The sequence below is a fragment of the Syngnathoides biaculeatus genome, chromosome 15 (genome assembly GCF_019802595.1).
Source record: "Syngnathoides biaculeatus isolate LvHL_M chromosome 15, ASM1980259v1, whole genome shotgun sequence".
Classification (NCBI taxonomy): domain Eukaryota; kingdom Metazoa; phylum Chordata; class Actinopteri; order Syngnathiformes; family Syngnathidae; genus Syngnathoides; species Syngnathoides biaculeatus.
The window spans coordinates 2,116,119-2,132,206 of record NC_084654.1 but is presented as its reverse complement, the minus strand read 5'-3'; the positions used below and the strand labels follow the sequence as shown (position 1 = coordinate 2,132,206).

Sequence of the window (16,088 nt, the reverse complement as noted above, 5' to 3'; positions counted from 1 at the left end):
GTGTGCCCCGTTTACTGGGTTGCTCTCGGGTGGTCTACTGGGCCTGATCCCTCTTTCGATTAATTGGATGGGGTCATCAGCCTCAGGGTGGTGGCACAGTGATTACGGGACACTTCTGTTAGCCTTTGTGTATGTAAAATGATCATTTCACTTGCATGTGTCCTAAGGCACACACCCATTGGACGTTTCACTGGCTGTGGGGCATATTGCAACAAATAACTCATAATTATGCAAAATGCTTGTGTAACCCCTCATATATACTTTCATCCTATAGGCTTTTAAAACGAATTTAGTCAATCTGACCACATTTCAGTGGTACAGCAGGGTTCACAACTGTGACTGACAAGCAAGTGTGAAAATAACGTGAAAAAGTCTGGGTCATCTTTCCTAAGAGTGTATTGGAGTTTCAGTATCTCAAGGTCTTCTTCTTCACGGGTGATGGAAGAATGGAGCGTGAGATCAACAGGCGGATCGATGCAACATCTGCAATAACAGACTCTGTGTCGGTCTGTCGTGGTGCTAAAGGAGTTGAATCCAAAGGCAAAGCTCTCAATTTACCAAATTACCCTGATGAGGTGTTCCTGGCCATGCTGGTGTGTCTACATCTCTTAGCTAGCCTTGGAACATCTCGGTATTCCCCTGAGTGAGCTGTACGAATTAGCTGTGGACAAGTAAGTCTGGCAGCTTTACCCACAACCCAGCTTTGGATAAGTGGAAGAAAATGGATGGACGGAAATCTATACATTTATATCATATTTTTAAAAATGGTCACTATTTTCCAGATTTCATTGACAAATTCAATTTCAATGAAGTTGGGAGGTTGTCTTAAACATTAAAAGAGAATACAATGATTTCAAAATCATGCTCAACCCATATTTAATTGAATACAGGGAGTTCTTGGATTAAGACGGTCTCGACCTAAAACGTTTTGACTTTACGACACCTGAGTCGTGTTGGCCTTGAGGGCCCCAGCACCATCGTGATTCTGTTTAGCTATTGCATATGGCTTATCTGTGTTTGTGCAGTGGGAGTTCATTTGCCCTTTTCACCCACCTTTTCACACATTACAGCCCAAAAGAAGAAAGCTGTTTTTTTTTATAGCAATGCTGGTCCAGCGAATAGAAAAACAATGAGCATGGAAATGAAGGTTAATATCATTTAAAAAAATCTGAGAAAGCACTAACATCAACAGAGATAACAGACATGAAGATTTGGGCTTCAGTTGGACGAGCGTGGCAATTATTATTAAGGACAAAGCCCGTATTTTAGCGCATGTGAAGAATTTCGTTCCTATGAAGGATACAGTAATAACAAAGCAACTTTTTTGTGAAGAAAAAAAAAAAACAAAGCAACGTTCTTCAATCGCTGCTGAAATGGAAAGAATCCTTACATTATGGATCGAGGAACAGAATCAATAAAGGCTCAAAATAAGCCTCATGTTCATTAAGGGCAAAGGCACAGGTTCTTAACTTTGAAAGAGCAGAAAGGAGCAGACGCCAAGGAGGAATTTCCGCTAACAACGGCTACCTGTACTTGGTTACTTAGCAATAGCTGAGTGCAGCCTCCTTTCATTCTTCACCATCCTAGCCTCCCTTCTCTAATAGTAAGTGAAGCATCTTATATTTTTTATTTTCATGTATTTTAGTTTTTTATACGAAGTACCCATACCCACCGATTTTCCGAGCTGCTATCCCCACGAGGGTCATGGGAATGGTGAAGCCAATCCCAGCAGTCATCCTAAATTGTGACTTTAACAGTGAAATCCAACTTAAGTCGAAATTCGAATTAAATCGCTACTGTGGGAGCGAATCTCAGTCGTAGACTCCCCGTACATTACAAAGACAAGAAAATTAATGTTCAAACTGATGAACTTTATTGTTTTTTGCAAATAATCATACACTTTGAAGATAACTTAGAAATAGAACATGTTCCACAAAAGATGGGACAGGGTCATGTTTACCACTGTGTTACATCGACTTTTCTTTGAACAACATTCAGTCAACATTTTGGAACTAAGGACACTAATTGTTGAAGGTATGTAGGTGGGATTCTTTCCCAGTCTTGGTTGATGTACAGCTTCAACTGTTCAATAGTCTGGGGTCTACGTTGTCGTATGTTATGCTTTACAATGTGGCACACATTTTCATTAGGAGACAGGTCTTCAATTTTAGACCCTGGACTCAAAGCCATGCTGTTGAACACGTGCAGTATGTGGTTTGGCATTGTCTTGCTGAAATAAGGAAGCAATAAGCACATGTTTCTCTAAAATCAATATGTTTTTCAGGTTTAATGGTGCCTGCCTTCACAGATGTACAGTATAAGTTACCCACACCATTGGCACAAACATAGCCCGTTACCATCACAGATGCTGGCCTTTGAACTTAGTGTCAATAACAATCTGGATAGATCTTTTCCTAACTGGCCTGAAGGACGCAATATCCACAATTTCCAAAAATAATTTGAAAGGTGGACTCGTTGAATCACAAAACACTTTTCCACTTTCCATCAGTCCATCTTAGATTAGTTGTAGCCCAGAGAAACCTGCGAGATTTCTGATTGTTGATGATAAATCACTTTTGTTTTGCATAGTAATGTTTGAAGTAACACTTACAGATATAGTTCCAAAGTGCATTTACTGACATTGGTTTTCTGAAGTGTTCCTAAACCCATGTGGTTATATCCTTTACACTTTTGTGGGGAACGTGTTGCAGGCATAAAATTACAAGTTAATATTATTTACTAAAAGCAATAAAATGTATCAGTTTGCACATTAAATCTCTTGTCTTTGTCTTAGATATAGGTTGAACATTGTTTGCAAATAATTTTTGTCACGGACGAGACTCGGGGGTGGACCCAAATGCACGACTCAGGTGAGAGGTAAGCAGTGCGGAATAAGCCTTTATTCGTTCCAATGTCGGTTACCAGGGAGTCAGTCCAAACAAGCAGCAAGATCAGTAACGGCAGGCTTACGGGGTAGGTCGGGAGACAGGCGTTGGTCGGTACACGGGAGGTAGACGTCAGGAGTACGGTAGTGCGGGAACGAGGCATGAGAGGCAGCGATCTAGCAGAGTAATAGTCGTCCCCCGGTTCCTATATGTACTGGGTCTTAATCAAAGGTCATGAGGCGCAGGTGTGCACCTTCAGATTAGCTGGCCACGCCCAGCCCTGGCTGGAATCCAGGAGCATGACAGAACCCCCCCCTCAACGGCCTGCTCTGGACGGCTCAGGAGCATCAGGGTGAGCCGCGTGAAAGTCCCTGATGAGGGAGCGGTCCACGACGAAGCGGGAGGGGATCCAAGAGCGCTCCTCCGGACCATATCCCTCCCAGTCCACCAGGTACTGGACCCCCCTTCCTCTGCGACGAGAAGACAGCAACCGGCGCACAGTGTACACCAACCCACCGTCGACCATGCGGGGGGACGGGGGGGATTTGAGCGGAGGAGCCAACGACGATGTGCGATTCGGGCGAAGTCTGCTGACGTGGAACGTCGGGTGCACCCTCATCGACCTGGGCAGTTTCAACGAGACGGCGACCGGGTTAATAACTTTGGAAACCGGGAACGGGCCAACGAACCTGGGAGCAAGTTTGCGGGATTCCGTCTGCAGCGGGAGATCTTTGGTGGAGAGCCACACTCGCTGTCCCACTCTGAGCTCTGGTGCGGCCCTCCTCTTGCGATCTGCTGCGGCCTTGTAGACGCTGCTCATGCGCAGCAGTGTCCTCCGAGCTGCTTCCCAGGTCCGTTTGCAGCGTCGCACCACGGCCAGGGCCGACGGAACTGTGGATTCTGTGACCAGTGGAGGAAACAGGGACGGAGGATATCCATGCACGACATGGAGTGGAGCCATACCTGTTGAAGCGGAAGGTAGAGAATTGTGGGCATACTCCACCCACTTGATGTGCTGGCTCCACGTGCTCTGGTCTCTGGATGCCAGACATCGAAGACCGGTCTCTAATTCCTGGTTAATCCTCTCAGTCTGGCCGTTAGACTCTGGGTGATGACCCAATGTCCGACTTGCTGAAGCGCCGATGAGGTTGCAGAACTCCTTCCAGAAACGGGCGCTGAATTGCGGACCCCTGTCCGAAACGATGTCCTGGGGTAGGCCGTGGTAACGGACGACCTCGTCTAATACCAACTGGGCTGTCTGCTTGGCCGACGGGATCTTCGGAAGCGGCACGAAGTGGACCATTTTGGAAAAACGGTCCACTATGGACAGCACCACTGTGTTCCCTTGAGAAGGCGGCAGGCCGGTGACGAAGTCCAGCGCGATGTGTGACCACGGACGAAAGGGGATGGACAGGGGTTGCAACTCACCAACAGGCCGTAGGCGGGAAGTCTTATTGGCAGCACACACCGGGCAGGCGTTGACGAACTCCCTTACGTCCTTGCTGAGGTTAGGCCACCAGAACCTTTGTTCCACCACTGAACGTGTCTTCGCCATACCCGGGTGGCAGACCGTCTTGTTGGTATGGGCCCAGTTGATGACGTCTCCCCGCAGAGATGGGATGACGAACAGGCGGCCCGACGGACAATCCGCGGGTGACGGTGTCTCTCCCAGAGCCTCCTTCACCCGCGACTCGATCGCCCAGGTGAAACCGGCCACGAAGCACCTCGCTGGCAGGATAGTAGCGGCGTCTGAATCCGTGCGCCCTCCCTCGTGGATCCGCGAGAGTGCATCCGGCTTGCCGTTTTTGGAGCCTGGGCGGAAACACACCTTAAAGTGGAAGCGGGTGAAAAATAGGGCCCACCTGGCCTGAAGGGCGTTCAACCTCTTCGCCGACTTCAGGTATTCAAGGTTCTTATGGTCCGTGAAGACAACGAACGGTACTTGCGAGCCCTCCAGCCAGTGCCGCCACTCCTCCAACGCGCTCTTGACCGCCAGCAGTTCCCTATCTCCCACGTCGTAGTTCCTCTCTGCCGGGGTCAACTTTCTAGACAGGAACGCGCACGGGTGGATCCTTCCATCCCTGGGACTCCTCTGCGACAAGACTGCTCCGATTCCTGAATTTGATGCATCCACCTCCACCACAAACTGGTTATCTGGGTCCGGAATAATGAGAACGGGCGCAGTAGTGAAACTTGCCTTGAGCCTGCTGAAGGCCTCCTGGCAGGTCCCGGACCAGTCGAAGAGGGTATGTGGCGAGGTGAGCGAATGCAGAGGAGCGGCCACGGAGCTGAAGTTCCTTATGAATTTCCTATAGAAATTGGCAAATCCCAGAAACCTCTGTATGTCCCTCCTGTTGGTGGGGGTAGGCCACCGCAGCACCGCGTCGACCTTCCCGGGATCCATCCGTATCTCTCCCTCAGCCAGGACGAAGCCCAGGAAGGACACGGATGCCCGATGGAACTCACACTTCTCCATATTCACGTATAATTGGTGCTGCTGCAGACGCCGGAGCACCTCTCTGACTTGTTGAATGTGAGAGGTTAGGTCTGCTGAAAAGATGAGAATATCATCCAGATAAACAAAGACAGATCTGTTCAGGAACTCCCGAAGCACGTCGTTGATGAAGTTCTGAAAGACGGCCGGAGCGTTAGTCAGTCCGAAGGGCATCACCAGATACTCATAGTGCCCTGTGGGGGTGTTGAATGCCGTCTTCCACTCATCCCCTTCCCGAATCCGCACCAGGTGGTAAGCGCTGCGCAGGTCGAGCTTGGTGAAGATCCGGGCTCCCTGGAGGAGTTCGAATGCTGTAGAGATAAGCGGCAAAGGGTACCTGTTCTTGACTGTGATGTCGTTCAGGCCTCGGTAGTCGATGCAGGGTCGCAGCGTGGAGTCCTTCTTCTTGACAAAAAAAAAAACCCGCACCGGCTGGTGAGGATGAGGGGCGAATGAGTCCGGCTGCCAGCGAGTCCTCGATGTAGTTCCTCATGGCTTGATGCTCTGGTCCGGTTAAAGAGAACAGTTTCCCTCTGGGAGGAGAGGTGCCTGGCAGGAGTTCAATCGCGCAGTCGTATGACCGATGTGGCGGCAGAGACTTTGCTTTAGATTCAGAGAAGACCTCCCGTAGGTCATGGTAGCAGGAGGGCACTGCGGTCAGGTCCAGGGCGGTACTAGGTTCTGTTAGCCGAACCGGCGCAACTTAAATACCCCTGTCTCTCCGGACAGCGACACAGCGACTGAGACAGTCCTCTCCCCAAGTCTTGATCTGACCCGTGGTCCAATCTATGTGCGGATTATGTTCTTTGAGCCACGGGCTGCCCAAGATGATGTCGCTACTACGTGCGTCGAAGACATGAAAGCTAATACGCTCCGAGTGAGCGTCCGGAAAGCTCATACGTAGCGTCTGAGTGCGATGTGTAACCCGACAAAGGAACTTGCCGTTGGCGGCATAGGCGTGACGAAAACGTTGCGTGGGAAAGGTTGCTGCCCCCAGCTCCTTGACCACGCGGGGATTTATCAGATTTGCTTCCGACCCAGAATCAATGAAAGCTGTCACAGAGCATGAACGGGAGTCCGTTCCCAAGGTGAGGTGAAGAAGGGACCTCCCTGACCCCGTCGCGGTGTACCGCACACTCACCGGAGTACCGATCCTGATGTCAGAATGCCCTGGTCGAGTCGGGCAACGGGCGATCAAGTGTCCCAAACGCCTGCAGTAAAAACAGCGTCCCTCTCGTCGCCGACGTAAGCGCTCCTCCGCTGAGCTGCCAAGCCCCTCCACTTGCATGGCTTCCGGTGAAGCTGACAACACGGGTGGCCGGGAAGCGGAAACAACCGGACTGCGACTCTCCCTCTCCTCCTCCCTCAGGCCCTCCATCTGTCTCTGCACGGTGAGGCGCTGGTCCACCTTGAGGGCCAATGCGATGAGGGAGTTAAGCGAAGGCGGAAGATCCGTGGCCACGAGGTGACCACGAATCTGTGGGGACAGTCCCTCGTAAAACGCGTCATGGAGGGCTTCCTCATTCCAGCGGCTCTCGGCAGCCCGAATCCGGAACTCGATGGCGTAGTCGGACACGCGGCGACGCCCCTGGCGAATTGTCATGAGTGACGACGCTGCCTGGCGTTCCGGAGCCGCATACTGGAACACCTGGGTGAGCGCGCAGACGAAGCTCGCCCATGAGCGACAGGTCTCCGAGTTACGGCTCCACTCGGCGGTGGCCCATGCCTCCGCCCTCCCCGTCATGTGGGAAATCACGAAGGCGATCCGGGAGCGGTCTGTGGGAAAAGCGGGAGCTTGCAGCTCAAAGTGGAGATCGCACTGCGCCAGGAAGGGCTTGACGTTCCCGGAGTCGCCTGAGAACCGCTCTGGTCGAGAGAGCGGAGTGATGGTGGCACGGGGAGGCACAAGAGCGGCCGCGCTAGCTTGGGAGGCTAGCCACGGTTGCAGCTGGGTGCAGAGCTCCTGGATCTGGTGAGTCATACCCTGGAGAGCAGCCTCTTGCTCACCCAGGCGTTTGCCCTGCACTTGCAGCGCACGGCGAATGGCTTCAGAGTCGGCTGGGTCCATGTTCTTGGCTAGATCGTTCTGTCACGGACGAGACTCGGGGGTGGACCCAAATGCACGACTCAGGTGAGAGGTAAGCAGTGCGGAATAAGCCTTTATTCGTTCCAATGTCGGTTACCAGGGAGTCAGTCCAAACAAGCAGCAAGATCAGTAACGGCAGGCTTACGGGGTAGGTCGGGAGACAGGCGTTGGTCGGTACACGGGAGGTAGACGTCAGGAGTACGGTAGTGCGGGAACGAGGCATGAGAGGCAGCGATCTAGCAGAGTAATAGTCGTCCCCCGGTTCCTATATGTACTGGGTCTTAATCAAAGGTCATGAGGCGCAGGTGTGCACCTTCAGATTAGCTGGCCACGCCCAGCCCTGGCTGGAATCCAGGAGCATGACAATTTTATTCTGTTTACCACAATGTCTCAACTCATTGGAACTTGGTTTGTCCAACAAAGGTTTTACAATTCGTAACCCTTATGGGGGGAAAAAACGTGATTACTGTACAGACATTTATGGACAACAATTTTACACTGGACATTAATTGCACATGTTTGTCCTTTTGTTTTTTAGGGGAGAAAATGACGGCGCGTTCATACAACCTCCTTATTCTGGCAGCATGGCTTAATGGTTTATTCTGGTCCACCATGCCTATAGTTGGCTGGGCTGGCTATGCCCCAGACCCAACTGGAGCCACATGCACCATTAACTGGCGGAAGAATGATTTGTGAGTTATAAAAACTGATTCAACTTAGTTAAATTACATGTTTCCAAAAAGTACAACTGTTAATATTGCCACGCGTAAATATTAGTACACACCTTTAGACCATGTGTAAATATTAGTACATGCGGTCAAAAAGTACCACTATTTTTGTAACCCTGGTCACATATTGCATATTAACAAATCGAGCATTGTTAATACATTGAAACAGGATTAATGTGAACTGTAAACTAAGACCTTCTTCTTTTCCTTTCGGCTTGTCCCGTTAGGGGTCGTCAGAGCGTGTCATCTATTTCCATCTAAGCCTATCTCATGCATCTTCTTCTCTAACACCCACTGTCCTCATGTCCTCCCTCACAACATCCATCAACCTTTTCTTTGGTTTCCCTCTTGCTCTTTTGCCTGGCAGCTCCATCCTCAGCACCCGTCTACCAATATACTCAGTCTCTCACCTCTGAACATGTCCAAACAATCTAAGTCTGCTCTCTCTAACCTTGTCTCCAAAACATCCACCTTTGGCTGTCCCTCTAATGAACTCATTTCTAATCCTATCCATCCTGTTCATTCCAAGTGAGAATCTCAGCATCTTCATTTCTGCTACCTCCAGTTCTGCTTCCTGTTGTTTCTTCAGTGCCACCGTCTCTAATCTGTGCATCATGGCCGGCCTCACTTCTGTTTTATAAACTTTGCCCTTCATCCTAGCGGAGACTCTTCTGTCACAGAGAACAACAGACACCTTCCGCCAACTGTTTTACCCTGCTTGGACCCGTTTCTTCACTTCTTTACCACACTCTGCATTGCTCTGTATTGTTGACCCTCGAGATTCACTCTTCCTCCTCCGCCCCTCAGATTCATGCACATATATTCTGTTTTACTTCGGCTAATCTTCATTCCTCTCCTTTCCAGTGCGTGCCTCCATCTTTGTAATTGTTCCCCCGCCTGCTCCCTGCTTTCACTGCAGATCACAATATCATCTGTGAACATTATAGTCCAAGGGGATTCCAGTCTAACCTCATCTGTCAGCCTATCCATTACAACTGTAAACAGAAAGGTCCTCAGCACGGATCCCTGATGCAATCCCACCTCCACCTTAAATTCTTCTGACACACCGCTCTTCTGCTACCCTCATACATGTTCTGCACTCTTCTAACATATTTCTCCGCCACACCAGACTTGCGCATGCAGTACCACAGTTACTCTCTTGGTACACTATCAAAGACAATGACACAATGTAGCTCCTTCTCACCTTCTCTGTACTTTTCCACGAGCAACCTCAAGGCAAATAATGCATCTGTGGAACTCTTTCTCGGCATGAAACCATACTGTTCCTCACAGATACTTACTTCTGTCCTGAATTTAGCCTCCCCTATTCTTTCCCATAACTTCATTGTGTGGCTCATCTTCTTTATTCCTCGAAAGTTACCACAGCTCTGAATATTGCCTTTGTTCTTAACACTTTTCCGCCATTCTTATGGCATCTTCTCTCCCACTAGTATTCTTTTGAATAAGTTGGTCAAAAACTCCACAGCCACCTCTCCAAATAGCTTCCATACCTCCACTGGTATGTCATCAAGACCAACTGTCTTTCCATTTTTCATTCTGTTCGTGCCTTTCTAACTTCCCCCTTAGTAATCATTGCCACTTCCTGGTCATTCACGCTTGCCTCTTCAACTCCACTTTCTCTCCCATTCTCTTCATTCATTAACTTCTCAAAGTACTATTTCCATCTATTGAGCACACTACTGGCACCAGTCAACATATTTCCATCACTATCCTTAATCACCTTTACTTGCTGCACATCCTTCCCATCTCTATCCCTCTGTCTTGCCAACCAGTACGGATCCTTTTTCTCCCTCTTTTGTATCCAACCTGATGTACATGTCGTCATATGCCTCTTGTTTAGCCTTTGCCACCTATACCTTTGGCCTACGTTGCATTTCAATGTATTCCTTCCGCCTCTCCTCAGTCCTCCCCACGTCCCAGTTCTTCTTCGCTAATCTCTTTCCTTGGATAATTTCCTGTATTTTGGGGTTCCACCACCAAGTCTCCTTCTCCTCTCTCCTACTTGAAGGCCCAACAAGTACTCTCCTGCCTGCCTCTCTGAGTACCTTGGTTCCTTCCTCAACTTTCACTACCTGATTCTCTGCTCTACCTTTGTCTTCCTAATCTTCCTACCCACTACCAGAGTCATCTTCCACACTAGCATCCTATACTATCGAGCCACACTCTCTCCCACCACTACTAGCCTCCTTCAGATTAGATTGTCTGCACAAAATATAATCCACCTGCGTGCTCCTACTTCTGCCCTTGTAGGTCATAAATAAATAAGTGTTCACCACTGCCAATTACATCCTTTTTGCGAAGTCCACCACCATCTGTCCTTCAAAGTTCCTTTGCTGAATGCTGTACTTACCCATCACTTCTTCATCTCCCCTGTTTCCTTCGCCAACATGTCCATTGAAATCTGCACCAGTCACAACTCTCTCTCTCTGTCTCTCTGTCTCTCTCTCTCTCTCTCTCTCTCTTCTCTCTCTCTCTCTCTCTCTCTCTCTCTCTCTCTCTCTCTCTCTCTCTCTTTCTCTCTCTCTCTCTCTCTGGAATGCTCAGGACTACTTCGTCTAGTTCTTTCCAAAAATTCTATTTCAACTCAAGGTCACATCCTACTTGTGGGGCATAGCTGCTAATCACATTATACACAATACCTTCAATTTAAAATTTCAACCTTATCACTCGATCTGATACGCTTTTCAACTCCAAGACATTTTAGCTTCTTCAATCTTATTCTTCCTTTAAAATAACCCCTACTCCATTTTTCTTCCCATCTACTCCATGGTAAAATAATTTAAACCCTGCTCCTAAGCTTCTAGCGGCTCCATCCTCAGCACCCTCTACCAATATGCTCCCTCTCTTGTCTCTGGACATGTCCAAACCATTGAAGTCTGTTCATATAACTTTGGCTCTCCCTCTAATAAACCCATTTTTAATCCTTTCCAACCAGCTCATTCCGAGAGAGAACCTCAACATGTTCAATTTTGCCACCTCCAGCTCTGCTATCTGTTGTCTTTTCAGTGACAAGGCCTCTAGATCATGGCTGGCCTCATCACTGCTTTATAAATTTGCTCTTCATTCTCACAGAGACTCATCTGTCACATAACACACCAAACACCTTCCGCCAGCTGTTCCAATTTGGTTTGACACGTTTCTTCAATTCATTACCATACTCACCATTGTTCTGGACTGCTGACACTAAGTATTTGAAGTCGTCCATCCTCGGTATCTTATTTTCTCTCGAGTTTCTTTCCCCTCCACCCTTCTTATTCACTCACATATATTCTGTTTTACTTCGGATAATGTTCATTGCTCTCCTTACCATTGCATGCTTCCATCATTCTAATTGTTCCTCCAAATGTCCCCTGCTTTCACTACAGATCACAATGTCATCTGGCCCAAGGGGATTCCAGTCTAACCTCATCTAACAGCCTATCCATTACCACAGCAAACAGGAAGGGGCTGAGAGCTGATCCCTGATGCTGTCCCATCTTTGCCTTCAATTCTTCTGTCAAACTTTCAGCAGACTTCACCACTTAACATGTCCTGCACTATTCTAACATATTTCTCTGCTACACCAGACTTACGCATACAGCACCACAGTTCCGCTCTTTTTCTCTGTCATAGGCTTTGACTAGATCCAGGTATTTCAAGATGGCGAGTATTGCTGCCTTTGAGAGGTGTTACCTGGTGTTGTTTACCTTTATCTGTATTTCGGTTGTCTTGGGACTCAAGTAAACATGAAATGACTTCCTAACATCAGAGAACCTTCCCTGGATTATTTTGTCGACAACTCTTGCCAATTCGCTGAATCTTTTCCTGGAGTTACTCGTCGGTGCTTTCTACAGAGCGTCGTGTCGAAGATGGGGTGGAGGCCCGTGATCTGGTACACAAGTTACACTCCACAGGAGGGGACACAGACTGGTGCTTCCGTCAATACATCTCGCGAATCTACGCTCTCTAGCGAAAAAAATCAATGAACTTCAACTTCTGATTAAGACCTGCAAAAACTTTGGACTTTCGGCCACCTGGTGCTTCACGCAGAGCTGGCTTTGTGGATGAATTCCCAACGGAGCTGGTACGCTACCCAGCTTTCATCTTTATCGGGCAGACTCCATCGCAGAACTAGCACGGAAACCGAAGTGCGGTGGAATATGCTTCTATATCAATGAGAAATGGTGCACGGACATTACTTAGGTCAGCACAAACTGCAGCCCGCTTTTGGAGTTGTTGTTCGTGAACTCTAAGATGTTTTATTATCTGCACATTCGCCTCTTTCATTCTCGTAGGTGTTTACATTCCGCCCAAAGATAGCATGAACGCAGCACTCTTAACGCTCGCCGACCAGGTAAACAAAATTGTGAAAAAAACACCCAGAATCACCTCCCATTGTCCTAGGAGATTTTAACACAGCTAAACTAAACCACAAACTCCCTAAATATAAGACAACATAAAATATCCGATGAGGGAACATAACACTCTTCGACCATTGCTATACCACAATTAAACACATATATTGTGCAATTCCCCGTGGTCACCATGGCTCCTCTGATCAGTGCTTAATCTTCTTCAGAATCAGAACCAGATTTACTGGCCAATTATGTAACAACACACAAGGAATTTGTCACTGGAAGTCGGTGCTCGCCTGGTACGACATTCATTTTTATGAATACCTAAATACCAATATACAGGCAAGTACTAAAATGCGCAAAGTCATTGGTAAAATCAGTTAAAAAGTGGACCAACAAGGCAAAATTAGAACTTCAAAGCTGCTTTGACTGCACAGACTGGAGTGTCTGAAAGTTCAGCAGCCTCGATGAATTCACGGATATTGTTACTTTGTATGTCAGTTTCTGTGAGGAGGTGTGAACTTTTTGCACATTCAATAAAAAGACATGGTTTGCATCCAGATTTAGGCTATTGTATAGGCTATTTATGCTAAATAGTTGGCATATCATAGTGGGAGTAAGGCCCTCTACAATTGCACTACAAACTACTTGACAAAAGAAATTAACATTGCAAAGAGGGATTATGCAGCAAAACTAGAAAAACATCTTTGCGCTAATGATTCCAAATTAGTCTGGCATGGATTACAATTGCTCACTAATTACAAGCGACGATTCCCCCCTACCCCCCCCCCCCACCCAGTAAACAACAATAATGGAATAGCCGACGACCTGAACAGCTTTTACTGCATACTTGAAAAGAACACTTTCACTCCACACACGCGCCAAGTGCGCCACCATCCATTTCAACAACTTCAACATCTCCAACTCCACCATTTAATATTCATGAAGAGCCAGATCTTCAAACAACAAAAGCTCAACACAGCGGCGGGCACAGACCTTGTGTCCCCATCCTGCCCAAAGTCTGCACAGACCAATTTACTCCTGTCTTCACAAAAATCTTCAACACGTGTCAGAACTGTGTGAAGTACCAATGTACTTCAAATGCTCCACCATCATAATGGTCCACCCCAAAAAAGCAGCAGTGCAGTGTGATAGTTCCTGCATGTATTACACAGATGTAAACACGTGTGTGCCTGTCTTCTTATGTTTATATAGCTACTGTGTATTGGAATATTGCACAGTAGGGTTGCTTGTCACACAAACAAGTCTCCTTCTTTTTATCTAGCTTTTCCCATCCAAGGTATGATGGCTACTGAGTAGATAATACAAATGGTCCTACAGAGGCTATTCAAAGAGGCAGGGACATAGTACCAATGTACTTCAAATGCTCCACCATCATAATGGTCCACCCCAAAAAAGCAGCAGTGCAGTGTGATAGTTCCTGCATGTATTACACAGATGTAAACACGTGTGTGCCTGTCTGCTTATGTTTATATAGCTACTGTGTATTGGAATATTGCACAGTAGGGTTGCTTGTCACACAAACAAGTCTCCTTCTTTTTATCTAGCTTTTCCCATCCAAGGTATGATGGCTACTGAGTAGATAATACAAATGGTCCTACAGAGGCTATTCAAAGAGGCAGGGACATAATCAGACTCTGAATCAGAAATATTGGACAATGGGGAGTGAGACTATCGTTCAGGTGGAGGCAATGTCCACCCACCTTAAAATCAAATTCAACACGACCCTACTGACCTTGTTACAAAAGTGAAAAAAGTAAAAAAATAAAAGCACTTCCTGTCCTGTCGTGTAGTCCTGGGTTGATTCCTCACCTTTCTAAGGATCATTGAGACCCCACGAAGTGATATCCACTCCGATTGAGATTGACCTTCATGTTTCAGTTCTTCAATTTTCTAATGATTTCTCCAACAGTTTTTTTCACCTAGCTGCTTGGCAATTTCTCCGTAGCCCTTTCCAGTTGTGTGGAGTTGTACAATTTTGTCTCTGGTGTCTTTGGACAGCTCTTCAGTCTTGGCCACGTTTCAAGCTTCAGTCTTACCGATTGTATGGCTTGGTGGATAGGTGTCTTTATGCAGCTAATGACCTCACACAGGTGCATCTGATTCAGGATAATACATGGAGTGGAGGTGGACTTTTAAAGGCAGACTAACAGGTGTTTGAGGGTAAGAATTCTAGCTGATAGACAGGTGCACAAATACTAATTTCCAGCTGTATCTCTCTAATAAATCATGAAAAAAATCATAAATTGTGATTTCTGGATTTTTCTTTTTATATTATCTCTCTCACAGTGGACAAGCACCTACAATGAAAATTTCAGACCCCTCCATGGTTTCTAAGTGGGAGAACTGCAATTTAGCAAGGTGTTCAAACACTTATTTTCTTCAGTGTATTATTATTCCTACCAACATGGGATAAAACACAATGATTCTAATACAGTCATTTTTGTCCCACTAATGGAAAAGTGTAGGGTCCAGTCATACATGCTTCTAAACGTTAAACAATGTTAGTATGATGAATGTTCTCTGTTTACATTTCCCCCTTTTAATCCACAATTTAGTTTGCTATATAATTGCTTTATTTATTTCTTTTTATAATGATTTAATCCCAGGCTACACCTGGCAACTATTTCCTATTGTGAAATGAGGCAGAAGAAGGCATTAACGCATTGTTTTTTTTCTTTCACAGATCCTTTATTTCTTACACGATGACGGTTATTGTTGTCAACTTTGTCGTCCCTCTCGCAATCATGTTTTACTGCTACTACAACGTGTCTGTCACAGTTAACAGATATAATGGAAGCAACTCCCTTGACGATATTAATATTGACTGGTCGGAACAAATGGATGTAACAAAGGTAGAAAAGAACCTTCTTCCTTTAATCCAAATTGCTTGTGTATAATAATTGTAAAGGCACTTATACTGGCATACAACTTTTGTGAACTTACAATTTATTGTACAGGTTTCAGTCACTAGGTCATATTCATTTGTAATATATATTTACACTCATCAGTTTTGGAAGACTGTTCATGACTGCTAAATCTTGTTCAACTGATTCATCAGTTAAAATACTCCCGAAATACAGGGAGCATTTACAAGTGGGTGTAAAGTTGTTGTTTTGCTTTTGGCTTGCAGATGTCCATTGTGATGATCGTAATGTTTTTAGTGGCCTGGTCTCCATACTCCATGGTGTGTCTCTGGGCATCTTTTGGTGATCCCAGAACAATTCCTCCACCCATGGCTATCATCGCCCCTCTATTTGCAAAGTCCTCCACCTTTTACAACCCCTGCATTTATGTAATTGCTAACAAAAAGTCAGTTTTTGTTTTCTTCTTTTCTTCTTATTTTGTCATTTTTATTGTCATCCACCAGAGTAGTTAACATGACCTTTTTTATGTAGATTCCGAAGAGCCATCATAGGGATGATCCGGTGTCAAACCAGACAACGAATCACCATCAGTCCTCAGGTTCCTCTGAATTCTCAACAACCCCTGGATGACTGCTTCAGTTTCACACCTTAG

The 16,088-nt window shown here is 46.6% G+C and overlaps 1 protein-coding gene across 1 annotated transcript in view; it reads left to right on the top strand.

Moving 5' to 3' along the window:
• The window catches only part of rrh (retinal pigment epithelium-derived rhodopsin homolog), a 49,431-nt gene extending 33,343 nt beyond the window's left edge, over positions 1-16,088 (top strand). The window contains exons 5-8 of the mRNA XM_061844310.1: positions 8,004-8,157; positions 15,256-15,424; positions 15,703-15,881; positions 15,968-16,088. Coding sequence (XP_061700294.1) covers positions 8,004-8,157; positions 15,256-15,424; positions 15,703-15,881; positions 15,968-16,088 — 623 coding nt within the window. The remainder of the gene's footprint in view (positions 1-8,003; positions 8,158-15,255; positions 15,425-15,702; positions 15,882-15,967) is intronic.